Source organism: Scyliorhinus torazame, chromosome 8, assembly GCF_047496885.1.
Source record: "Scyliorhinus torazame isolate Kashiwa2021f chromosome 8, sScyTor2.1, whole genome shotgun sequence".
Lineage (NCBI taxonomy): Eukaryota > Metazoa > Chordata > Chondrichthyes > Carcharhiniformes > Scyliorhinidae > Scyliorhinus > Scyliorhinus torazame.
The window spans coordinates 239444336-239471870 of record NC_092714.1 but is presented as its reverse complement, the minus strand read 5'-3'; the positions used below and the strand labels follow the sequence as shown (position 1 = coordinate 239471870).

The 27535-nt window shown below is 46.0% G+C and overlaps 1 protein-coding gene across 9 annotated transcripts in view; it reads left to right on the top strand.

Moving 5' to 3' along the window:
• Positions 1–27535, top strand: part of LOC140428486 (receptor-type tyrosine-protein phosphatase T-like) — a 1877905-nt gene that overhangs the window by 1838008 nt on the left and 12362 nt on the right. For all 9 annotated transcript variants that reach the window (XM_072515007.1, XM_072515008.1, XM_072515005.1 and 6 more), the window contains 4 exons: positions 10362–10511; positions 13467–13640; positions 18790–18921; positions 19448–19573. In XM_072515007.1, the coding sequence (XP_072371108.1) occupies positions 10362–10511; positions 13467–13640; positions 18790–18921; positions 19448–19573 (582 nt within the window). The remainder of the gene's footprint in view (positions 1–10361; positions 10512–13466; positions 13641–18789; positions 18922–19447; positions 19574–27535) is intronic.

The window sequence follows — 27535 nt, the reverse complement described above, 5'->3', positions numbered from 1 at the left end:
TTGAATTTACAGTGCAGAAGGAGGCCATTCGGCACTTTGAGTCTGCACCGGCTCTTGGAAAGAGCACCCTACCTAAACTCAACACCTCCACCCAACACCAAGGGCAATTTTGGACATTAAGGGCAATTTATCATTGGCCAATTCACCTAACCTGCACATCTTTGGACTGTGGGAGGAAACCGGAGCACCCGCAGGAAACCCACGCAGACACGGGGAGGACGGGCAGACTCCGCACAGACAGTGACCCAAGCCGGAATCGAACCTGGGACCCTGGAGCTGTGAAGCAATTGTGCTATCCACAATGCTACCGTGCTGCCCTTAATGATCATGAATCTATGCTACATTAATAATGTACAACACAGAATCAGAGCTGATGTTATATTGGTGTGTTGGATAATAACTTGTGCTGGCTTTGCCATATTCATCACATGGATGACAGCCATAGACCCAAAGACCTTCTGTATGGTGAACGGGCCACTGGGTCATGACCTCCTGACTGTCCATACCTCTTCTAATGGGATACCTGCAAGCGTGATGACGGATATCTGGGGGACAATCGCCAACAGCTGTAACTTACTGATACTGACTGTTTGGAGGGGCATTGGAAGAGGCAAGGAGAAAGGAAAAGCTCTGCTGATCGAGGAGAAAGTGCCCAGGGAAAAGAGAGGCCAGTGAATCATGCATCTTCTCAACCCATTGTCCTCCTCTGCAGAAAATGTGGCAGAGACTGCAATGCCAGAGTGGGTCCTGAACTTCACTAAGTGATGCTTAACACAGAGGTGACCACCATAACGCAAACCATTGTCTCACAGGACAGAAGACTGCCAAATTCTGGTGGCTTACAGGCTCTTGCTGGAAGGATAAAGGATGGGCCAAATGTCCTTGCTCTTCTATATCTTGTGATCTGCAGGAGTACAGTAGGAAAAGATTCCAACCAGCAGCATTTCCTTCCCAGAAATGCAACCTCGCCCCCTGTGGGTAATAGACAAGCGATCGGCTGAGCTCAGTTGGTAAAATTCTCACCTCTGGGTGAGAAGGTTACTGCTCTGAGTCTGATGTCAGGGTTGAGCAAATAACCTGGTCGGATATGTTGTTAAGAGTACTGAAAGTTGGAAGGGACGTGGGCAGATGCCCTGGGAAGGGTGAACTCTTCCTCATCGTGCGCGAGGCTCAGCCTCATACAATTTAAGGTGCTGCACAGGGCACACATGACCGGGACAAGGATGAGTCGGTTTTTTGGGGGTGAGGACAGGTGTATTAGGTGCTCAGGGAGCCCAGCAAACCACACCCATATGATCTGGGCATGCCCAGCGCTGGAGGAATTTTGGAAGGGCGTAGCGAGGACGGTGTCGAGGGTGGTAGGATCCAGGGACAAGCCGGGCTGTGGGGCTCGTAATATTTGGGATGGCAGAGGAGCTGGGAGCGCAGGAGGCGAAAGAGGCCGGAATTCTGGCCTTTGCGTCCCTGGTAGCCCGGCGAAGGATTCTTCTTCAGTGGAAGGATGCGAGGCCCCCAAGCGTGGAATCTTGGATCAACGATTTGGCGGGGTTTATTAAGTTGGAGAGGGTGAAATTCGCTTTGAGAGGGCCGGTATAAGGGTTCTTTAGGCGGTGGCAACCGTTCTTAGACTTTCTGGCAGAGCGGTAGACATTGGTCAATGGCAGTAGCAACACGGGGGGGGGGGGGGGTCACTTTATTTTATTTTTTGTTATTTACACTGGAGGGTCTAAGGGGGTGTATATACTTGTTGTATTAAGTCGGGGTGTTAATGTTAATTTATTATTTATGTATGGGGGGGGTATGGAGGGTTGTTTTTCTGGACTGTGTTTTGTACTTAACCCTGCTGGGTTTCTTTTTCAGTTTGTTATTGATATTTTATGAAAACCTTTAATAAAAATTATTTTGAAAAAAGAGTACTGAAAGTTTACTTTCAGTGGTGCCATCCTTCAAAATAAGAGATTAAATCCAAGGCCCATTTGTTCATGTAGCCATTAGACACTGCATGACAACTTTAAAGAAAGAAAGGAAGGGGGTCCTTGCATTATTCGGACAAACCTGCCTCCCTTAACCAATCTCACCAACAAATACATCAACTCATCATTCAAGTTATTACTGTTCCCAGGACATTGCTGTGAAAGGATGGTTATTACACAATAGTATCTACATGATAATCCTCACTCAGCTTCAAGAAAAGCAATTCACTGTGTGAAGTGCTTCAAAGTCATTTAATGGCAGGATAAAACACTGTATAAACGCAAGTATTTTGTTGATTTTGTTGATCAGGTTTCCAAACTTCAAGTGGGCTTTTATTGTCTTGGAATACCTGTGCTGTTGATAATGTTCCTTCGAAGGTTGTCGTGCTTTTAGCATCCCAAACCACTCTAAGGATTATACATAGGCATTAACATTTTGGGGCTTTGATCCCTGAAAAACTATGATCAACTTTTACATGACAAATTACAAACTTTTAAGCCAAAACTCTTGGGTCGACTTTGACATGATATGGACATTTACACAGGTATATATGGTAATTAATACGACAACAATAGCTTTGTTTCCGATACGTGGTTCCTGCCAAGTGCAGCTGTGTGCCAGGAAATTTAAAATCGTCAAATATGCCCGAGATCTTTCTCAGACTCCCATGATGTAAGGGGCATGATGGAATATAAGGAATGAGCCAAGGCAGGACAGAAACCAAAATGGTCAGGAAATCTGGAGAAATGCACGCCTGAATTCCTCACTTGCACTGGCAATGCATCCTGGATTTATTAAATTGAACACAAAGAGAATAGACAGCTTCTTTCGCTCTCACGAGATTATCGGTAGAATGGTAGAATACCTTCAACTTTAATGAAAGGGCTTTGGAGTTGAGCAGTAATCAATTCATTTGGCATCAATAGTTTTACAAAACCAGCTGATTATAGATCTGCTTTGCTCTTGCTGTTCATGCTCCGCAATCAGTGAAGCAAATATTCCATCTGCTTGTTTGGTCACTCTGTCCATTAGCGAGGGACTGACATTATACATGCCAGATTGACTGAAGATTGCAAAATCCCTGGCAGGTGGCTGGAATGAACCAGGAGCACAGAACCTGATAGATACCATCACTTTCAATACAACTGGGAGTTGACGCTAACATTATCTCGTATTTTGATGTGCTGTGCTATTCTCTACATGCACTGCTTGTCAATTAAACAGTACAAGAATCTATACCTGTGCTTGCACTCTCTCCATCGATAACTTGCCAGGATCCTTGCCCAGATCCTCAAGTTGTTGGTAAGATCCGGTTAGGAACCAACAACATTTTGTTTAAAGTGGACAAAATGTGAGATTTAAGACACTTGGTCAATGCAAATAGCCACAAAATTCCATGGGTTTTGAACAAACAAAATTAAACTTTAGTATACAAGGTTATAATGATAAAACAGTTTGCAGTATCTATCTAATGTGAGACACGTGGATCAGCAAGTAAACTGTGGTCAAACACACTGCATGGCACAATAAATGGCAGATGCGACCAAAACAGATTGCATGGATTTCACAACAACCCACCCAGGTGTCCATAACACTGAGTCAACCGATCTCACTGAAAGTTCACCTTTCTCACGAGGTTCTCCAGACTTCGTCTTTGAAGACCTCGCCTTAGAATTCTCTCTGAAAGTCGTTCCATTTCGGACAGTTTCAATGACGGTCCCCGTCACAGGATTTCAGTTCGCACCTTGAGATTCCATTCCCCTGGATACTCAAGTACACTCAAGTACCAACTCACAAGCACAATTTCAGGTCTTTGGCTGGGCTAAACAGAATACCACTGATCCAAAGGTGTACCTTTTCCCCAAGGGCCTGCAGCATAGAGTCACCAATCTCCAGCTGCCTTGTTGGATCTTCTAGGCTTCTCTTTAGCCCTCTTGAATTACCAAACTCAGACAGCATCAACAACAGCTCACCTGGCAGGTTTTCCATCTCGTCTTCCGAGATTTCATTTCCCCGGATTCCTGAGTGTACACCCAAGCACCAAATTAAGGTACAACTTCAGCCATGCTGAACAGAATGCCATTGCTCCAATGGGGTACCTTAACCCCAACATCCCTCAGCATGGAGTCACTAACTTTCAGCTGCCTTTTCACATGGAGTCTGCTCCCAAAGCTCTTTTCACAGAAGAGGCCCTTCGGTCCATCAAGTCTGCACCAATGCATGAAAGGCATGTCCACCTTATCCATCTTGCCAGCACTTGGCCCATCGCCTTGAATGTTTTGATGTGCCAAGTGCTCATCCAGGTACCTTTTAAAGGATGTGAGGCAACCCGCCTCGACCACCCTCCCAGACAGTGCATTCCAGACCATCACCACCCTCTTGGTAAAAAGGGTTTCCTCAAATTCCTCCCTAAACCTCCCACTCCTCACTTTGAACTTGTGTCCCCCTCATAACTGACCCCTCAACTAAGGGGAACAGCTGCTCCCTATCCACCCTGTCCATGCCCCTCATAATCTTGTACACCTCTATCAGGTCACCCCTCAGTCTTCTCTGCTCCAGAGAAAACAACCCAAGCCTATCCAACCTCTCCGTGTAATTTAAATGTTCCATCCCAGGCAACATTCTGGTGAATCTTCTCTGCATCCCCTTCAGTGCAATTACATCCTTCCTATATTGTGGCGACCAGAATTGCACACACTACTCCAGCTGTGGCCTCACAAGTTCTATATAGCACCATCATGACCTCCCTGCTTTTGCAATCTATGCCCTAATTGATAAAAGAGAATGTCCCATATGCCGTTTTCACCACCCTATTAATCTGCCCTTCTGCCTTCAGAGATCTATGGGCAAACACGCCAAGGTCCCTTTGTTCTACGGAATTTCCCAGTGTCAGACCTTTCACAGTATATTTCCTTGTTAAATTACTCCTTCCAAAGTGTATCACTTCACACTTTTCAGGGTTAAAATCCATCTGCCTACTTATCTGCCCATTTTACCATCCCGTCTATATGAAATGAAAAATTGAAATGAAAATCGCCTATTGTCACAAGTAGGCTTCAAATGAAGTTACTGTGAAAAGCCCCTAGTCGCCACATTCCGGCACCTGTTCAGGGAGGCTGTTACGGGAATTGAACCGTGCTGCTGGCCTGCCTTGGTCTGCTTTCAAAGCCAGCGATTTAGCCCTGTGCTAAACAGCCCCTTCCTGTAACCTAACTATCAACCCAACCCGGCCAATCTTTGCGTCATCAAACTTACTGATCCTACCCCCCACATAGTCACCTATGTAATTTATATAAATTACAAACAATAGGGGGCCTAGCACGGATCCCTGTGGTAAGTCACTGGTCACAGTCACTAAAGCAGCCGTCTATCATCACCCTTTGCCTCCTACCGCTAAGCCAATTATGAATCCACCTTATCAAAGGACCCTATATCCCATGTGCATTTGGCTTCTTAATAAGTCTCCCATGTGGGATCTTGTAGAAATCCATGTAAACTACTTCAACTGCACTACCCTCATCTATACACTTAGTTACATGCTCAAAATATTCAATCATATTTGTTAGGCATGACCTCCCTCTGACAAAGTCATGCTGGCTATCCCTGATTAAACCTTGCATCTGCAAGTGGGGAAAGATTCTCTCCTTCAGAATCTTCTTCAGTAGTTTCCCAACCAAAGATTATCATTAATTTAAAACCATTGACATGAGACTCACTGGTCTGTAGTTCCCTGGCTTGTCTCTACAACCTTTCTTAAAATAGTGGGACCACATTAGCTGTTCTCCAGGTCTCTGGCACTGCCCCAGTGGCCAGAGAGGACTTACAAATTTGGCCCTGGCAATCTCCTCCCTTGCCTCCCACAGCAACCTGGGTCACAATTCATCCGGACCTGGAGATCTGTCCACTTTTAAGCCCACCAATACCTCTAATACCTTGTCACTCCCTATAACAATTTGCTCAAAAACCTCACAATCTCTCTCCCAGAATTCATCACTACCTCCTCATTCTCTTGGAATATGGAATGTGGAATATTCGTTCAACACCCTACTAATGTCCTCTGACTCCACCAATAGATTTCTCCCTTGATCCTTAATGGGCCCTACTCTTTCCCCAGTTATCCTCTTCCCATTGATATACTTACAGAATAGCTTGGGATTTTCCCTACTTTTACCAGCCAGAGCTTTCTAATATCCCCATCTTTGCTCTCCTCATTGATGTCCTATTTGGAGCCTGTTTCTCCATTCCTCTCAATTTCTTTAATTTACCTGCTATGTGTTTCTGATCCCTGTCTTCATCCCTTACCTGGGATTTCCTTTTGGGACTGCTCCCGGTTTCCTTTGCCCTTCGTGGGGAATTTCTTGGGATCTCTCCATGACCCCTCCCTTACCTCTTGTATGGGACACTTTCTGACTATGGTGCGCCGTACCTGGTCACCTGACCACATGTCCACACCATTTTCCACGGCACAAGTGCACTCAGCCCAAAGAACGTAACAGGGTCGATCCCGGCCTGCATGTGCATGGAAGGTCCAAGGTTTGTCAGGTTTTGGGAAATCCCGACCTCCGGGTTCAAAATTAAGGTCAATTGAGTTTCATAAGAGCTTTTTGCTACCTTTCAAGTCAAAGGCAGCCACATTTTCCCTAAACTGCCTTGTCTATGTTTAATCTCAGTCATCAGCTATTTATTTAGAACATACATAAAAACCATCTTGCTAATGAAGAGATTGCTAACCATTGCAATTCGTAAGAAGTCCCCAACATCACAGCTGTCAGTCATCAGCCAATAAGATTCACTCTACATGACATTAAGAAATGGCTGAAGGCACTGGATACTGCGAAGGCTATGAGCCCTGACAATATCCCGGCAATAGTACTGAAAACTTGTGCTCCAGAGCTTGCCGCACCCCTAGCCAAGATTTTCCAGCACAGCTACAACACTGGCATCTACCCAGCAATGTGGAAAATTGCACAGGTGCGTCCTGTACATAAGAAACCTGTAATCAAGAACCTACCTGTCTCTCTCTTAAAGACACTCAGTGACTTGGCCTCCACAGCCTTCTGCGGCAAAGAGTTCCACAGATTCACCACCCTCTGGTTGAAGAAATTCCTCCTCATCTCTGTATTAAAGGATCATCCCTTTAGTCTGAGATTGTGTCCTCTGCTTCTCGTTCTTCCGACAACTGGAAACATCCTCTCCACTCTATCCAGGCCTTGCAGTATCCTGTAAGTTTCAATAAGATCTTCCCTCGCCCTTCTAAACTCCAACGAGTACAGACCCAGAGTCCTCAACCGTACCTCATACGACAAGCTCTTCATTCCAGCGATCATTTTTGTGAACCTCCTCTGGACACTTCACAAGGCCAGCACATCCGTCCTTAGATACAGGGCCCAAAACTGTTCACAATACTCCAAATGGGGTCTAACCAGAGACTTATACAGCCTCAGAAGTACATCCCTGGTCTTGTATTCTAGCCCTCTCGACATAATGCTAACATTGCATTTGCCTTCTTAACTGCCGACTGAACCTGCACATTAACCTGAAGAGAATCTTGAACAAGGATTCCCAAGTCCCTTTGTGCTTCTGATTTCTGAAGCACTTCCCCCTTTAGAAAATAGTCTATGCCTCCATTCCTCCTTCCAAAGTGCATAACCTCACATTTTTCCACATCCTGTATTGGGCCTCTAGGTTTAGGCATTACAGCTTCCTCCTATTTCTCATCAAGACTACTCACATCATCCAAAAACATGTCAGGTTCCACTTGTGATGACACCCAGCTCTACCACATCATCTCGCTTCCAATCCTTCCACTGCATTGAGTTTGAATCATTCAGCTTGTCTGGATAAGTACTGGATAAACAGAAATTTCCCACAACTTAATGTTGGGAAGCCATTGTTCTCATCCCACTGAAAACAGGTTGAGTCTAATTTAATTGTAAATCTTCGCCCCACATTTTATGTGGAGGGATAACCCTGTTTAAAATAGAGAGGAATTCAGCACCTTCTCCAGCAATATGGAGATCGGCTCCACCAGGAAGCCCTGTATCTCATTTCTGGCAAAATCTCAAACCTGCATGTATCTGAACATTTTCCCCTGTTCCAGCCCATACTTCGCTTCCAGCTCCTTCAATCCAGCAAACCGACCCCCAACAAACAAATCTTTTCGTGTCTTGATCCCCTTCTCCTCCCATTTCTGAAAATTTCCATCCCACTTCCCTGGCTCAAATCTGTGGTTCCCCTGAATCGGCATTTCCCTTGACCCTGCCACCAACCCGAAGTGTTGGCGAACCTGCCTCCAAATTCTCAATGATGCTATTATTACCAGACTCCCTGAGTATTTCCCCGGGGCTATCTGGAGCGGCGCAGTTGCTAGCGCCTTCAATCCCGACCCCCTGCACAAACTCTCTTCCATTCTGACCCACTGGTAATCAACCCCTCCGACCCAGCTCCATACCTTCTCCACATTCGCCGCAGAGTAATAATTCATCAGGTTTGAAAGACCCAAACCCCCTGCCTGCCTTCCCCTCTGTAGCAGCACCTTTCTAACTCTGGCCACCTTCACTCCCCATATGAACGAGGTAATCATTCCTTCAATCTCTCTAAAAAATGCCTTTGGCAGGAAAATCGGCAGGCATTGGAAAATAAACAGAAATCGCGGCAACACGTTCATTTTAACCGCCTGTACCCGACCCGCCAGTGACAAAGGGAGACCATCCCACCTTGCCAGATCAACTTTCACCCTCCCCACCAAACTGGAAATGTTGTACCTACGGAGCCCCCTCCAATCTCGAGCAACCTGCACCCCCCGTATCTAAAGTGAGGTTCCCTGCCCTACGGAATGGCAGCCCCCTCCCCAACCCTGCCCCCACTCCCGGCCGAGACACCACAAAATACTCACTCTTGTCTAGATTTAATTTGTACCCTGAGAAAGACCCAAACACCTGAAGCAGCTCCAATATTCCCCCTATCGACACACTCGGTTCCGACATGTATAACAACAAGTCATTGGCTTATAAGGACACCCTATGTTCTACCGCACCCCCTCCCCTCCCCAAAATATCCCTTTCCATACCCCCAAACTTCTTAGCGCGATGGCCAACAGCTCGATTGCGAGTGCAAACAACACGGGGGGGCATAGGATATCCCTGCCTAGCCCCACGGTGGAGAGAAAAGTATCTCGAGCTGATGCTATTTGTGCGGACACTCGCCCTTGGCTCTTTATGCAGCAGCTTTACCCAGTCCACAAATCGTGGACCAATCCCAAACCGCTCTAGAACTGCCATCAAGTACCCCCATTCTACCCGGTCAAACACAGTTTACGGGGCAATTTTGGAAGAGGAGAAGGCACCGCTGGAAAGGATCAAGGCAAAGTGGGAGGAAGAGTTGGGAGAGGGTATGGAGGAGGGGTTCTGGTGTGAGGTGCTCCGGAGAGTGAACGCCTCCACCTCGTGCGCGAGGTTGGGGCTGATACAGCTGAAGGTGGTATACAGAGCACACCTCACGACGGCGAGGATGGGCTGGCTCTTTGAGGGGATAGAAGATGTGTGTGAACGTTGCGGGGGGGGGGGGGGAGGCGTGGGGGGTGGCCGCCCTCCCGCAAATCACGTTCATATGTTTTGGTCCTGTCCAAAGCTGAAGGATTACTGCAAGGAGGTTTTTAGGGTAATCTCGAAAGTGGTGCACGTGAAACTGGATCCAGGTCCTCGGGAGGCGATATTTGGGGTGTTGGACCAGCCAGGGTTGGAAACGGGTATGGAGAAAGATGTTGTAGCCTTCGTCTCGCTGATCGCCCAAAGGCGGATTCTGTTGGTATGGAGATCAACCTCTCCACCCTGTGCCCTGGTGTGGCAGGGGACCTGCTGGACTTCTTAACTCTTGAGAAGGTTAAGTTTGAATTGAGGGAATGGATGGAGGGGTTCTGCATCATGGGATTCCATCGAAGATTGGGGGGGGGGGGGGGCGTTGGGAGGGTTGGGGGAGGGGGACTGTATGTGTTAATGGAGACTATAGGTGATTCCTGATTCCTTTTCGTTGTTTGTTTATGTTAACATGTGTGCTGCTGTTTGGGGTTTGGTTGGAGGATGGGATTGTTGTTGATATGGGTTTTGACATTGTATTTGTTACTGCTTCATGTTTATTGTTGTTGGGTGTAAATTTGGGAGAAAATGGGAAAAAGCAGGAGAATAAAAATATTTTAAAAAGAAAATAGAGAGGAATTTCAGATCTACTTGTGAAGTGTTTGTAAATTTATATCCCACAGCATAACTGGAAAGTCTGAAAAAGTAATTATTGGCACAGTGCTTCAGGGCTACACGGAAACTGATAATGTAAAACTCTGGTTGCAATTCTGTCTGAATAACTAACATCTGCCATTTGCTTTTGTGCCATAGGAGCAGTATGTCTTTGTTCATGATGCAATTTTAGAGGCATGCTTATGTGGAAACACAACGATACCAGTCTGTGAATTCAGATCTATGTTTTATAACATCAGCAAAGTGGACCCACAAACCAACTCCAGCCAGATCAAAGATGAGTTTCAGGTGACAAAGAATCAAAAAAACATGATTGCAAAAAGAAAAAAAGTTCAATAACTATTATGCTTTTCAATATAAAAGTGTACGCATGGACGGCGGATAAATATCACAAATAAAATGGAGAGTCTGTATGAAAATATCCTGTTAGATGATGGTTAACTTGACTTTTGAGTGGATCTTAACTGACCAACCACATAGGCTGTTTTGAATAGGGTGGCATCAGAATAGTGGGGAAAGACATATGGTGTTGGTCGTATTGACATTCTGCATTACAATGCTCACTCGTGGATGCGGATTATTAACAAGCTAAAGTTGAACAGTTGTAATGGGAGCTAACGCACAACCGAAGAGGTTCTGACTGGGGTATCCATGTTGAATTTCCTCTTGTTCCTGGAGGCAGTGGTATTTGAGAATAGTTGAGCGGTACAAGTGGTTCATTGAACAACGTATATTGACAAGAAGTAGAACAAATAGAATGCTGAATTTTCAGTTAAGTTTGTGTTAAATCTGTATAGTTTTCTATACATAGTCTGGCTGCTAAAATGTATGGGAGTCATTCAGTACCCAGAGACAATGCATGGTAGAGAGGTGGAACTCAACCGGATGTTAGAGGGAAGTGCAATTAGGAATAATCTGGAACTCTTCAATTACCAAAGAGGCACCACAGAGAGGAACTTGCAGAGGTAGCCAAATAAAGGACTTAAACTCCCTTCATCCATTGTCGCAGCGTCTGCATGGTCTCGCCAATGTGCCATGCCTCGGGACATCGTGCGACAATCGCCAGGCAGGAATGTTCCCTTCCAGTCGGGGACACTTCAGCAGTCAAGGGCATTCAGCCTCTGACCTTCAGGTAAGCGTTTTTCAAGGCGGCCTTCAGGACGCGTGACAACGCAGAAATGCCGAGCAGAAACTGATAGCCAAGTTCCGCACACATGAGTACGGCCTCAAACAGGACCTTGGATTCATGTCTCATTACATTCACCCCTCACCATCTGGCCTGGGCTTGTGAAATCCTACCAACTGTCCTGGCTTGAGACAATTCACATCTCTTTAACCTGTGATTATCCCTCTCTCCAGTCGCTCTGTCTGGACCTGTAAAGACTTAATTACCTGCAAAGACTCTCATTCAAAGTATCATCGTGCATCATTGACTTTGTCTATATATGTGTTTCTGAAACCCACCTCTTCACTCACCTCAGGAAGGAGCTGCGCTCTGAAAGCTAGTGATTTGAAACAAACAAGCTGGACTTTAACCTGGTGTTCTAAGACTTCTTACTGCGCTCACCCCACTCCAATGCTGGCATCTCCACATTATGCAATTGGAGTCAGGCACCATTGATTGGGCATCAGTTCCCACCCACCACAACTGGCCTTGCAGCCTGCTCCTGAATCCTCCCTGGCCAACTCAAGCCAAACCTGTCAATCAGTCCAATCTTCAGGTGCGCAATTTGTCAGGGATGAAAGGCAAATGTTGGGAAACCTAAGACTTCTGGATTTTCCATCCAAAACTGCAACCCCACCCCCCACCCCTGCCCCCACCCCCTGTGTGTTAATGTTGAAATCCTGTTACAATGAAGGGCATGCTGTACTGCAACTGAGAACAGATATTACTAATTGAGGAAAGATTAGAGCATCATTCTTATGTACACTTATGAACCAGGTTCCGTTTATATGGGGGAGCGGAAAAGGGAGTATGTACCTGTGTTCTTTGGATTGTGCGAATATGTTAAGGAAAGACTATCTCCAGATTCCTCCTTCACTCAGTAAGTGAGCAGCACATTGTAATGCAAGGTCCCCCCTAAGTTACAAGGCCAGGCAGCCTCACAGCAACCCCATGGCTCCCACACAGGCGGAGCACACTTTGCCCCCTTTGAGTTACATGTGCAGTTGCATAAAATAATTTAAAGGTTGTGCACATTTTAAAATGCTACACCCAACAAAGAAAATTAAAAGCAGCTACATAGAGCACACATAACGGGAGCAAGATTGAGCAGGTTCTTTGGAGTGGAGGACAAATGTGGGAGGTGTGGCGGGAGCCCGGCAAACCACGCACATATGTTTTGGGCATGCCCGGCACTGGAAGGGTATTGGAAGGGAGTGACGGGAGTGATTTTGCGGGTGGTGAAGGCCCGGGTCAAACCAGGCTGGGGGTTAGCTCTATTTGGAGTTGCGGAAGAGCCGGGAGTGCAGGAAGCGAAAGAGGCCGACGTTGTGGCCTTTGCGTCCCTAGTAGCCCGGCGCAGGATCCTACTCATGTGGAAGGAGGCGAAACCCCCCGGACTGGAGGCCTGGGTAAATGATATGGCGGGGTTCATTAAACTGGAGCAGATAAAGTTTGCCCTGAGGGGATCGGCTCAAGGGTTCACCAGGCGGTGGCAGCCATTTCTCGACTACCTAGGGGAACGTTAGAGGGAAGACAGATGACCAGCAGCAGCAACCCAGGGGGAGGGGGGGGGGGGGAGGGGGGGGGGGGGTTTAGTTTAGGTCAAAGATAAAGGGGTTTTGTTACTTGTGTATTGTTTAAAATTTCTGTATTGTTATTGTTGCGTTTGCTTTGTAAGAGGGGAAAAATTGTTGTTTGGGAAAAAATTTTCAATAAAACATTTATAAAAAAAAAGAAAATTAAAAGCAATGTTGCTCCCTCTTCCCACCTTATGTACCCATCCATTTTAGCATTCAGGCCAATGTGCAGGTAACATTGAAATTGAGTTCGTAAAAGTTTCCTGCAGTTGTTTTTTGCAAAGTATTTAAATGTTTGGATGAATTCCCAATCAGCGAATATCTTCCTGAACATTTCCAATGTTACCACATATAGAAGCCAGAGGAATTCTTAGTTCCATAAAGCGTTGTCTTTTCAAGAGAAAATTGGAAGGAAGATGCAACTGTTCAGACTAATTTGTGTAAATTGAGTGAGAAAAAATGACAATTACTCAGTTCCTCCATTGGAACTTTCATTTGCAGACATTAAATATTGTAACTCCTCGTGTCCGAGCTGAGGATTGCAGTGTTGGTCTATTACCACGCAATCACGACAAGAACCGTAACATGGACGTCCTCCCGCCGGACAGATGTCTCCCGTTCCTTATTTCCGTCGATGGTGAAACAAACAACTACATCAACGCTGCACTCATGGATGTAAGCAAAAAAATATATTCTTTCACTCGTTGTATCAGACATTGCATTTTGACTTCTTCATTTACTCAGTATAGCTATACTAATGCGGAAATGCTGTTTGTATAAAAACTAATATTTCTACATTAATCTTAACAAATTTTGCACTATAGTTTTATTAAGGGAATCCCAGAAAAGAAACTTGAAACAGTTGTCATCACGTTTGTGAATGCAATTTGTACAGTATGAGGAGAGCTTTTGAAACCCAGAAATGATGGGTGTGAGCTGGGCGCAATGGCTGAACTGCGCGAGAGCCCCAAATTGGGCTCTGTTCCGACTCGCTCCATCCAGTGGGATCTGGACCTCACCCTCACTGGGCGAGATCCGAATCTGAATATCTAAATGAACCATAAGGCACCCTGTACACAAATGCCGCACCTGGAAGACCTCGCCAGGGCGACTTTTAGTACTGGAACACATAAACGTGGACCAGGCATAATGGCACCTGCGGGGGTCTCTCACGCCATTGGAGATCCCCAGGTGGTCAGGGACAGGGTAGGGTGGTATCCTGGCAGCCTGACACTGCCACCTGGGCAGTCTGGCAATGCTAGTGTGCTGGGTGGCACTGTCAGCGTCCCTGACTGGCAATGCCAGGGTGCCCAGGTGGCATGTTGGCACTGCCAGGGATAGGGCCCAGGGGGGCCTTGCCACTTAGAGGGGATTGAGGGGGGGTGTGCAGGTGCCTCCCCAAGGTTGTGGGGTGTGAATCAAGTGGGAAGCGTTGAAAGGGGGGAAGGGGAAAGATCGGGACAGACGATCAAAGTGGCACCATGATCTGCGAACGTTCTTTCGGCTCGCCAGCAGGAAATCACTCTAAGTGCGGCCTCGGTGGAGAGACACTCCCCAAGTCCGAGAAAAAGCCTTTGAATAGCGGGATGAATCTCTGTGCTGCAGCCACCAAGAAACACCGCTAAACATGCCCAAAAGCGGACTTAGTTTTAACTCCGCTGAATCGCGCCTAATGTCTCCAACTGCCTGTGATGATTTTATAGCAAAGTAAATGTTTATTAATAAATCAGAAAAAAATAAACAAAAATAGAATAACAAGAATCTTTATTAGTGTCACAAGTAGGCTTACATTAACACTGCAATGAAGTTCCTGTGAAAATACCCCAGTCACCACACTCCGGCGCCTGTTCGGGTACATAGAGGGAGAATTCAGAATGTCCAACTCACCTAACAGCACGTTTTTCTGGACTTGTGAGAGAAAACTGGAGCACCCGGAAGAAACCCATGCAGACACGAGCTGAACGTGCAGATTCCGTACACACTTTGACCCACTTAAATAAGACAATGGCTTCACACAGTACCAATACTTCGAACAGTTCCAAACAATCTTAATGACCTTCAGAGCTAAACTTCCCCAGCTTGCTCTGCAACATCTTATAGATTTTAAGGTCTATAAAAGTCCAGTCACTTTGACCAGACAGTGTCTTTAATTCTTTCTTGAGGTGGCCTCTGAGGTTTCCCAGCCGTTGGCTTTTCAAGTCTGGCTTTGTTCGCTCTGCTTGCTGGGAGTTAACCAGCTATTCCTGCTGTTAGCTCAGATCTAAAACAGGTCCCTTCATAGTATCTCCTTAAATACATTCTTTGCCTTTGATCTCTAATTATCTCACCCAGTTTCTTTGGAAGTACTCTCTCCTAGAATTGATTAGCTTCATCTCTTTGCTTTAGCTTTTACAAGTTAAAAGAAAAGTAAATTCCCTTTATCCATACTTCACCTATGACACCTAACTTTTTCCCCTTGCATATCTTATCCTTTGAGCTGCAACATCCATTCAAATCGATTCCTGTTTTCTAACTATTGTACTAAATTACCTTACCTAAGTTCATTAACATATCAAACTCCCAGGGCGTGATTCTCCAAAAAGGGAACAAAATCCCCCAGCGAGTGTGTTTAGCTGTGTGTTTCCCCATGCTCGCAGTGCCGAGAAACACATGGCCATTCATTGCGACTCACGTTGTATAAGGAGCCTGAACGGGAACCCATGGCCGAAGCCACACACAGCACAATTTCATACAGAGGAGTTTTGCTCACTGGAACTTCCCAATGTAGCGAGAGATCAATGGCATCCCGATCTCGGAGGCCCCCGAAGCGGCCCGCGAAGCAGCCCCCAAAACAATCCCCGACCTCCCCGACACCCCAAACGCACTATGCAAGAGTTCCCAGCCTCTCCCCCCACCCCCCCTCCCACCTGCACCAGCAATGCCAGGCACCACCCTGCCCCAAGGGCTTGCAGCTGGGTGCCTCTGATCCACTGGAAGATCCCCACAAGTGTCGTTCCGTCTGGTCCCGGTTTGTGGGGACCAGTGCTGAGCAGCGCTCGCCCAAAGTCTTTGAGGCGAAAGGGATGCATCTCAAAGCCTAAGGTACCTCGGGAATCTGCACATTAGAGTCAGACTCTATGCAGGTTTACCAAAAAGTGATCCCGCCCACAATGGGCGGGGTTTACATCACAGCGCTTCGCGAGATCGTGTTGGATCTCGCGAGGTGTTGTGAGTCGGGTAGATCCCGGGAGCGGGATCTCCTGACTTTTATCAACCACACTGCGCTGTGGCGAGCTGCTTTTCTGGCGCCAAGTGCCTATGAGATCACGCCCCCAGTTTACATTCACACAGTCACACCGTCCTCTGTTTTAATCGCCAATCAAATACCCTAACAGTTAAAAAGAAATGACCAGAATATTACCAACAGAGAAATATTGAACGCAATTCAACTGCAAAATTTTGAATGTGTCATTTTGGGCGTGTTTGGCGGGGTTTTTCCTCCTGGCTTTTGGGGTGAGATCCACACCGGTACGCACCCGCACTTAAGTCATTTCTTTGAGCCTGGGATAGTTTCTCCCGGTTCAGCCCACACTTGGACATTTTTTCAGCAATGGGGAGCTGAACTCGCCAGGCGAGACCAGCTCCTCAGCGAATGGGGCAACCTTTTGAAAGGGTGCCCCGATCTAAATGAGCTTAAAGATCCCCTAGACCTTCCAACTATGGGCAATGTCAAGCCCCTGCACACATGGGAATTACCCTACACACCCCTGTTATGAGGTTGCTGAGGGACCCCACTTTCAGGACCCCCACCCTTCATCCCCCCAACATTTATGAGCCCCTTCATATCTGCCCTTCACCCCCCAAACCCTTCATACCCCTCTCATTGTCCCATTCATGAGCATGGCCCCCCTCAGGCCCCGACCCTTGGCTGTGCCACCCTGGCATGCTGACACTGCCACCTAGGCACCATGGAGGTGTCCCTGCCAGCCTTGCAGTGCCACCCAGGCACCTTGGCAGTGCAAGGGTGGCAATGCCAAGGTGACGATCTGGCAATCCAAAGATGCCAGGGTGCCAGAGGGAGAGCCAGGGTGCCACCCTGTCCTGTCCCCACCCACCCAGGGGTCTCCAATGGCCTGAGAGACCACTCCCCCAGGTGCCATTACGTCTGGTCCTTGTTTGTGTGGACCAATACTAAGCCGCGCCCAGTTGAAGCCTCGCTGGGGAGGCTGTTATTTCCAGGTGCCCAGAGACTCCAACGCATGCATATTAGGCTCATTTAAATGTACTGATCTGGATCTTGCCCAACGTAAGATTCAATGGCCTTGTCACAACACATGTCGGGTGCGACGAGGCCACTAAATTGCGCCCATTATAATTTCCTGGATTTTCCTGACAAATTTCTTGACAAGTAGTATTCAGAGCTGAAATGTTCCTGCAAGATAGCAATCATAAAACAGTGGTCCACACTGCTCCCTTTTCAGTAAACCAGCAGCCAATACAATGATGCAATTGTAACAGCAAAAGGTCTATCATCCAGATTTCTCATATCTCCAACTCTAATTTATTTCATCTTAATAAACAAGAACGGGTTTGTATACTGCTATAGGGTGGACAGTGGCACAGTTGTTAGCACTTCTGCCTCACAGCGCCAGGAACCCGGGTTCGAATCCGACCACGGGTGACTGTCTCTGTGGAGTTTGCACATTCTTCCCGTGTCTGTGTGGGTTTCCTCCGGGTGCTCCGGTTTCCTCCCCCGGTCCAAAGATGTGCAGGTTCGGTGGATTGGCCGTGCTAAATTGCCCCTTAGGGTGTGGTTGCAGGAATAGGACGGGGGATTGGGCGTCGGTAGGGTGGTCATTCGGGGGGAGTCGTTGTGGACCTGATGGGCCGAGTGGCCTCCTTCTGCATTCTAGGGATACTATGATTATGACTGGCATCAAGTTTAATCCTTGTGAAACCCATCAGATCCCTGGTTCTTTCAACCCAGCGATACTCAATGCATATCACTCATCTACAAATGTATGTCCTTGAGTGTACCCTCTCCAATATTTTGCCTTTAATCTTCCTTACTCCCAGTCTGTGATAGGACTGAGAGCTGCGGATTCCTTGGTGCCATGGTGGCACAGTGGTTAGCACTGCTATCTCACAGCATCAGAGACCTGGGTTCAATTCCGGAATTTGAACATTCTCCCCATGTCTGTGTGGATTTCCTCCGGGTGCTCCACTTTCCTCCCACAGACAAAGATGTGCCGAATAGGGGGATTGACCATGCTAAATTGCCCCTTTTTGTCCAGGAATGTGCAGGTTAGGTTACAGGGATAGGGCAGGGTGGACAGGGGTGTTGACATGGGTAGAGTGCTCTTTCAAAGAGCCAGTGCAGATTCGATGATCGAATGGCCACCTCCTGCCCTGTACGGATTCTATGATCTCTGAACAAATTATCGTCATAAGGAATCCCACCAAAGCTCTTGGATAATGGATTTTGTCCTGCATTCATCAGTGACCCTCAGGTCACGCATCTTGACTAATCAAGTCCAGCCAACATCTCTCACCTAGATGGGCTCCACCTTTCGAAGTTCTTCATTTTTCAATGTTCTTGGTCTCACAATTTCCTCTTGACATCAGGTGGACCTCCTAAATCTACCTCTATCACTGAAGCAATGCATATACATATAAAATGTTAAATGTGTAATTCCTCTGAGATCAGGAAGAGAGATAATCATTTCTGGCCTTAACTCTACATTATTTTTGAAGTTAATGTTGTTGATGTCTTTGATGTTGACATAAACACAGAACTGCATATGACATCATCAACTAAGAATGTTGCTTCTTATCACTTTCTCAGAGCCACAAGCAGCCTGCGGCATTCATTGTCACACAGCATCCTTTACCAAATACTGTGACAGATTTCTGGAGGCTAGTGTTCGATTACCACTGCTCAGCAATAGTAATGTTGAATGAACTTGATGCTGCACAGGTAGGCAAAATGAATAAGATCTGTATCCATTCCCACTCTTTTCCTCTGCGACACAGAAAAGTTACAAGTGCGCCGTTTGGAGCGGGCATCATTTCGGGGTGGGAGCTGTTTGTAAGAGCTGCCCCCATTAACATTCCCTGAACTATTACTGTACTGAATCTATCTAACGCTATGCAGTTAGCTTAATTTAAATACCAGGGTCAGGGTCTTGGCCCAGTTGGGGCTAGTGTTAAGTGGCAAATTGCTTATAAGCTACCGTGAAAGGGGTAGTGCATGGTGCAACATGTTAAATATTCATCCAACCAACATAATCACGAGTGATTTCTAGGCGTTGCGTTGCGCCTGCTATAATTATTTGCACCAAAAGGGTTTCACCCAGAGTGTAGCAGAAATGTTCGGAGTAAGAAGACACAGCAGTGATTTGACTATTTAAAAAGTGGTTGTACTTTTGAACCCACGAGTAATTCCGTATTGAGCCTTAGAATTTGTTTCGGGCCCTTTTTAACTGCTTGTGTCTTTTGCCCAGGTCTGCTTTCAATACTGGCCAGAGAAAAGTGTGTGTTGCTATGGCCCTATCCAAGTGGAATTCATCTCAGCGGACTTTGAAGAGGACATCATTGTTCGGGTTTTTCGGATCTACAACATGGCACGAGTGAGACTGGGATTTCAAGAGCTGTTACATGTGTTCATTGTGGACATTCTTGTCGTTGAAATTGTATTGTGTCAGGAATTAACATCATGCAGGAAACAGTTATATTTCTTCAACCTAACCCTTCTGTGAATGCAAGCTATTAGAATTTTGCAAATAAATGTGTTCTCTCTCTTCACAGCTCTGTGAGAGGTTTTAACCCTTCATTCCAGTTGCTACTACAAGGTATTTAGTTATTAGACAGCTTTTGACTGAGTGTGGCATCAAGGATCCAGAGTAAATTTGAAGTTAATGGGGATCGGGGGAGGAGCCTCCATTGGTTAGAGTCAGATGTAACGCAAAGGAAGATGGTTGTGGTGTTGGAAGTCAGTCATCTCAGTCCCAGGACATCACTGCAGGAATTCCTTGAGGTAGAGTCCTAGGCCCAGTCAGCATCAATGACCTTCTCTCCCACAGAATGTCAGAAATGGGGATGTTCACTTGTGCTCAGCATCATTTGCAACTCCTCGCGTACCGATGTTGTCCATATCCATTTGCAGCAAGATCTGGACAATATTCAGGCTTGACTGATGAGTGGTAAGTATAATTTGTGCCATGAGTGCCAGGCAATGGCCATCTACAACAAGAGACAATCTAACCTTTTCCCTTTGACATTCAATGGCATTACCATCGCTGAATCCCCCACTATCAACATCCTGGGGATTACCATTAATGAGAAACTGAACTGGACTAGGCATATAAACACTGTGGTTATAAAATCAAGCCAGAGGCTGGGAATTTGAGGAGAGTAACTCTCCTCCTGATTCACAAAAGCCTGCCCACCATCTACAAGGCAAAATCATCAGAGAGTGATGAAATGCTGTCCAATGCGTGGATGAGTGCAGCTTCAATGACACACAAGTAGGTGAGTGTAGTTAGATGCTATTGATCAATTCTGTATTTTAAAAGGACTAAGTGTCGAAACATAAGTTTCATAGTATAATTAAAATCATAACTTTATATTGTGGTATTTGTGAAACACTACGCAATCCATCCTAACTAAGCAACACAAATCACACCACATGGTCCCAGGAGTCTACTCCTTGAAAGAAACGGTAATTAGATTACTGTAGAAAACATTGGAGATTGAAGAAAGCAACCCAGAAGCTACATCTCGGAAAAAATCAACAGTAAAGACTGATCAGAAGGTGGAAGATCTCAAGAAGCCTGACCACTTCAAAACACATGGTAAACTATGCCTGAACTGGGCTTTCTTTAAGCAACAGTTCAAAGTCTTTATTTCTGCCTCCGTGCTAGAAAATGCATCAGACTAACATAAGATAGCTCTCCTACTAATTTTGGCTGGACCGCAAGCATTGGAGTTATTCAATTCATTTGCATTTAGTGCAGATGAGGACAAAAATAAACACAGCATGGTGCTCCAAACGTTTGACACACACTGTAAGAAACAGGTGAATGAGACTTGTGAGCGCTACATATTTCGGAAAAGGCTGCAGCTTAGGGGAGTGTCAGTGGATTCCTTTGCCACAGCTGTCAAGCTCCGAGCGCAGTCCTGTAATTTTGCCTTTCCTCCGAGTCTATTCTGCGGGACCAAGTTATGTTCGAAATTAACGATGAACGGCTGTGTGAGAAAATGTTGAGGAAACCGGTGTTGTCAATCGAAGACGCTATACATATGTGTAAGGCCAGCAAGTAGGCATCAAGCGAATATGCCAAATTCGTGGCTGAGGAAAAGAGTGCAAAATTGATAAACAGTGCTGGTGCCATAATGCTGTGTCGCTGCAAAGAAAACTACACACAATGACTGGTGGCCATTTTGATTGTGACATCACGAGCATAATGATGTGCACATGCTGTGGACACACCCACAGTAAAAATAAATTGTCCGGCGAGAGGGAAACATTGTTCCAATTGCAATATGAATCACTTTGCAGCACAGTGCCGTTTTGAGCCGACTGTTCCAGTAACCAAAGTTAAACAGCAATATAGGGAATGGCAGAAGGATCCAAAGTGTTGAGAAAAATTCCAAATCACAGAAGATAGAGAGGATTGCTCACCTTGTGCATTGTCCAATACCTTCATGATTGAAGCCATTACCAAGATTGATTTATTGGATTGGGAAGACAGACCAATAAACATACCCTCAAAGATAATAAAGGAGTGTACTGTCTCATTTGAAATAGATGGTGAATGGATCCCATTCAAGATTGACACAGGAGTGCACGCAAATATTATCACATTCCAATCTTGAAAGCAAGCAATCAGTAAGCTTCTGATAAAGCAATCCACCTGTGAGCTCAGAGATTACAATGGTAACAGGATAGCTACAAAGGGGTCATGCTGTATCGTCGTGAAGAATGGGAAAATAGAGTGACCCATCAACTTTGAGGTCACAACATCATTGATTGGTATTGCTGCTTGTGAAAGATTGCAGCTCGTGGAAAGGATTCACTCAATGGGTACTTCAGATGACACAAATGAAGAGTCCAGGGTAAACCTAGGTGATGTGTAAGACCTCTCCGAAGTTCATAATGCTGATGGCATATCAGAAAACATAGCTTTGACTGATGATGAACCATCAAACAATAAAGCTTCAACTGATCCTGAAACATCAGAAAACATAGTTTCGACTGTTGCTGAAACATCAGAACACAGGGCAACCATTGATGCTGAACCATCAGAACCTGAGTTAGTCCAAATAGTGGAATCACAAGTTTGATTAATTTCTGAGATACTACCAGTATCTGATCGTAAACTACAGACCATAAAAGCCGAAACTGAAAAGGACTTGACCCCCCAGAAGGTAAAACAATACCTCAGAGTAGGATGGCCTGCTGGATGCAAATCACCCTTTAAAGACACAAGAGATGATCTTACTACAATTGATGGTGTCCTGCTGAAAGGAGACAGGAGAGTGATACCTGTCAGTTTACGTCTAGGGATTCTGCAGCAGATTCAGGAGGGTCATCAAGGCATCGAGAAGTGTCATAGCCGAGCAAGACTATCGGTGTATTAGCCAGGAATGAACCGAGATATCGATCAGTATATGCACAGAGCAAGGAAACCATGCAACAAATGGAAATTGTGACCAGTTCATGGAACAAGGTGGGCACGGATGTATTCTATTTCCAGGATCATGACTACTTGATAGTCATAGGTTATTACTCCAACTTTCCAGAGGTGATGTTGTTAAAAGGTTTGACTGCCAGATCGGTAATAAAGGCAGCAAAATCGATTTTTGCACGCCATGGTAGTCCGCTTGTCGTTGTCTCTGACAATGGTCCATGTTTCTCAAGTTGGGAGTGGACACAGTTTGCAGAGCAATATAATTTTAACGAAGTGATGCCCAGGCCACATTATCCACAGTTCAATGGGAAAGCAGTGCGAGGAGTAGGGATAATTAAGAGATTGTTCCTAAAGGCAAGTGAAGATGGTCAAGACATGTCATTAGCGCTATTGGCATACCGAGCAACACCGTTATCGATGACTCTCTCACCTGCACAAATGCTGATGGGGAGAAGACTACGAAGCACTTTACCACACATCATCAGTCCAGAAACTGATAACAAGAAGATAAATGAAAGAATCACTAAGACAAAGAAGAAACAACAAGAGGTATACAATAGACATACCAGACCTTTAGCTGGGCTTCACAAAGGGGATTTTGTGAGGATTCAAGATCCAGAAGGTGGTTGGCCAAATCTTGCCAAAGTTAGAAAACATGTAGCACACAGATCCAACCTGGTGCAAACAGAATGAGGAGCACTGTTCAGAAAGAACAGATGAGCATTACTACGTGTCAAGCACAAGGTTCAAGCTCAACGTGAAAACGTTTTTCCACGAGACAACAAATTTCAGGACATTGCCTTACCAGATCCAAGTCGAGCACTAACACCGCTAGAGGATGGAATAGAGCAATCTAATGCCTTGAATATTGAGATGTTATACCAGAAGAAGACGACCTCCAGAGAGACTGAACTTGTGATTGTCATTTAACCATTCTCATCTAAGTGATGTAACTGTACTAATACAAAGAAATACTGCATTGTATGGATGCAATGCAGTATAGTTATTAGTCATTTAGATAGCAATACTGTTAGGTCAGAGATAAAAGAAAATATCACAACCACTGTCATAATATTTTCTTTCACAAAGGGGGATGTGGGCAGCATGGTTAACACTGTGGCTTCATAGCGCCAGGGTCCCAGGTTCGATTCCCTGCTGGGTCACTGTCTGTGCGGAGTCTGCACGTTCTCCCCGTGTCTGCGTGGGTTTCCTCCGGGTGCTCCGGTTTCCTCCCACAGTCCAAAGACGTGCAGGTTAGGTGGATTGGACATGCTAAATTGCCCTTAGTGTCCAAAAAGGTTGGGAGGGGTTATTGGGTTACGGGCATAGGGTGGAAGTGGGGGCTTAAGTTGGTTGGTGCAGACTCAATGGGCCGAATGGCTTCCTTCTGCACAGTGTTCTATGTAATCTATGTGGTATTATCATAACTATCAGCATTACAAGAGTTAATGTCGTACCATGAATAGCCACTAGAGGGAGCTGCAGATACTGCTATATAAAGCAGTGATGCTAGACCTTAGGGGAGGAGTAAGCAGGAGACAGCAAGAGGAAGGTCTTCAGAGTAGTTAGTGTGAGAAGGTTAGATTATAGTTATACCTGTGAGTGAGATTAGCAGTGGGTGAGTGTAGTTAGATGTTATTGATCAATTCTGTATTCTAAAAGGACTAAGTGTCGATACCCAGTTTCGTAGTGAAAATAAAATCATAGCTTTGTTTCAGTAAAAGCTATACTGTGGTATTTAGAACATAGAACATAGAACATAGAACGATACAGCGCAGTACAGGCCCTTCGGCCCACGATGTTGCACCGAAACAAAAGCCATCTAACCTACACTATGCCATTATCATCCATATGTTTATCCAATAAACTTTTAAATGCCCTCAATGTTGGCGTGTTCACTACTGTAGCAGGTAGGGCATTCCACGGCCTCACTACTCTTTGCGTAAAGAACCTACCTCTGACCTCTGTCCTATATCTATTACCCCTCAGTTTAAAGCTATGTCCCCTCGTGCTAGCCATTTCCATCCGCGGGAGAAGGCTCTCACTGTCCACCCTATCTAACCCCCTGATCATTTTGTATGCCTCTATTAAGTCTCCTCTTAACCTTCTTCTCTCCAACGAAAACAACCTCAAGTCCATCAGCCTTTCCTCATAAGATTTCCCTCCATACCAGGCAACATCCTGGTAAATCTCCTCTGCACCCGCACCAAAGCCTCCACGTCCTTCCTATAATGCGGTGACCAGAACTGTACGCAATACTCCAAATGCGGCCGTACCAGAGTTCTGTACAGCTGCAACATGACCTCCTGACTCCGGAACTCAATCCCTCTACCAATAAAGGCCAACACTCCATAGGCCTTCTTCACAACCCTATCAACCTGGGTGGCAACTTTCAGGGATCTATGTACATGGACACCTAGATCCTTCTGCTCATCCACACTTCCAAGAACTTTACCATTAGCCAAATATTCCGCATTCCTGTTATTCCTTCCAAAGTGAATCACCTCACACTTCTCTACATTAAACTCCATTTGCCACCTCTCAGCCCAGCTCTGCAGCTTATCTATATCCCTCTGTAACCTGCTACATCCTTCCACACTATCGACAACACCACCGACTTTAGTATCGTCTGCAAATTTACTCACCCACCCTTCTGCGCCTTCCTCTAGGTCATTGATAAAAATGACAAACAGCAACGGCCCCAGAGCAGATCCTTGTGGTACTCCACTTGTAACTGAACTCCATTCTGAACATGTCCCATCAACCACCACCCTCTGTCTTCTTTCAGCTAGCCAATTTCTGATCCACATCTCTAAATCACCCTCAATCCCCAACCTCCGTATTTTCTGCAATAGCCTACCGTGGGGAACCTTATCAAACGCTTTGCTGAAATCCATATACACCACATCAACTGCTCTACCCTCGTCTACCTGTTCAGTCACCTTCTCAAAGAACTCGATAAGATTTGTGAGGCATGACCTACCCTTCACAAAGCCATGCTGACTATCCCTGATCAATTTATTCCTATCTAGATGATTATAAATCTTGTCTCTTATAATCCCCTCCAAGACTTTACCCACTACAGACGTGAGGCTCACCGGTCTATAGTTGCCGGGGTTGTCTCTGCTCCCCTTTTTGAACAAAGGGACCACATTTGCTATCCTCCAGTCCTCTGGCACTATTCCTGTAGCCAATGATGACATAAAAATCAAAGCCAAAGGTCCAGCAATCTCTTCCCTGGCCTCCCAGAGAATCCTAGGATAAATCCCATCAGGACCCGGGGACTTATCTATTTTCAGCCTGTCCAGAATTGCCAACACCTCTTCCCTACGTACCTCAATGCCATCTATTCTATTAGCCTGGGTCTCAGCATTCTCCTCCACAACATTATTTTTTTCCTGAGTGAATACTGACGAAAAATATTCATTTAGTATTTCGCCTATCTCTTCAGACTCCGCACACAACTTCCCATCCCTGTCCTTGACTGGTCCTACTCTTTCCCTAGACATTCGCTTATTCCTGACATACCTATAGAAAGCTTTTGGGTATTCCTTGATCCTACCTGCCAAATACTTCTCATGTCCCCTCCTTGCTCGTCTTAGCTCTCTCTTTAGATCCTTCCTCGCTACCTTGTAACTATCCATCGCCCCAACTGAAACTTCACACCTCATCTTCACATAGGCCTCCTTCTTCCTCTTAACAAGAGATTCCACTTCTTTGGTAAACCACGGTTCCCCCGCTCGACGCCTTTCTCCCTGCCTGACCGGTACATAATTATCAAGAACACGCAGTAGCTGATCATTGAACAAGCTCCACTTATCCAGTGTGCCCAACACTTGCAGCCTACTTCTCCACCATATCCCCCCCAAGTCACGTCTAATGGCATCATAATTGCCCTTCCCCCAGCTATAACTCTTGCCCTGCGGTGTATACTTATCCCTTTCCATCATTAACGTAAACGTCACCGAATTGTGGTCACGGTCCCCAAAGTGCTCTCCTACCTCCAAATCCAACACCTGGCCTGGTTCATTACCCAAAACCAAATCCAACGTGGCCTCGCCTCTTGTTGGCCTGTCAACATATTGTGTCAGGAAACCCTCCTGCACACACTGTACAAAAAACAACCCATCTAATGTACTCGAACTATATCTTTTCCAGTCAATATTTGGAAAGTTAAAGTCTCCCATAATAACTACCCTGTTACTTTCGCTCTTATCCAGGATCATCCTCGCCATCCTTTCCTCTATATCCCTAGAACTATTTGGAGGCCTATAGAAGACTCCCAACAGGGTGACCTCTCCTTTCATGTTTCTAACCTCAGCCCATACTACCTCGGAAGATGAGTCCCCATCTAGCATCCTCTCCGCCACCGTAATACTGCTCTTGACTAGCAGCGCCACACCTCCCCCTCTTTTGCCTCCTTCTCTGAGCTTACTAAAACACCTAAACCCCGGAACCTGCAACATCCATTCCTGTCCCTGCTCTATCCATGTCTCCGATATGGCCACAACATCGAAGTCCCAGGTACCAACCCATGCTGCCAGTTCCCCTACCTTATTTCGTATACTCCTGGCATTGAAGTAGACACACTTCAAACCACCTACCTGAACACTGGCCCCCTCCTGCGACGTCAAATCTGTGCTCCTGACCTCTATACTCTCATTCTCCCTTACCCTAAAACTACAATCCAGGTTCCCATGCCCCTGCTGCATTAGTTTAAACACCCCCAAAGAGCACTAACAAATCTCCCCTCCAGGATATTTGTGCCCCTCAGGTTCAGATGTAGACCATCCTGTCTGTAGAGGTCCCACCTTCCCCAGAAAGAGCCCCAGTTATCCAGAAATCTGAATCCCTCCCGCCTGCACCATCCCTGTAGCCACGTGTTTAATTGCTCTCTCT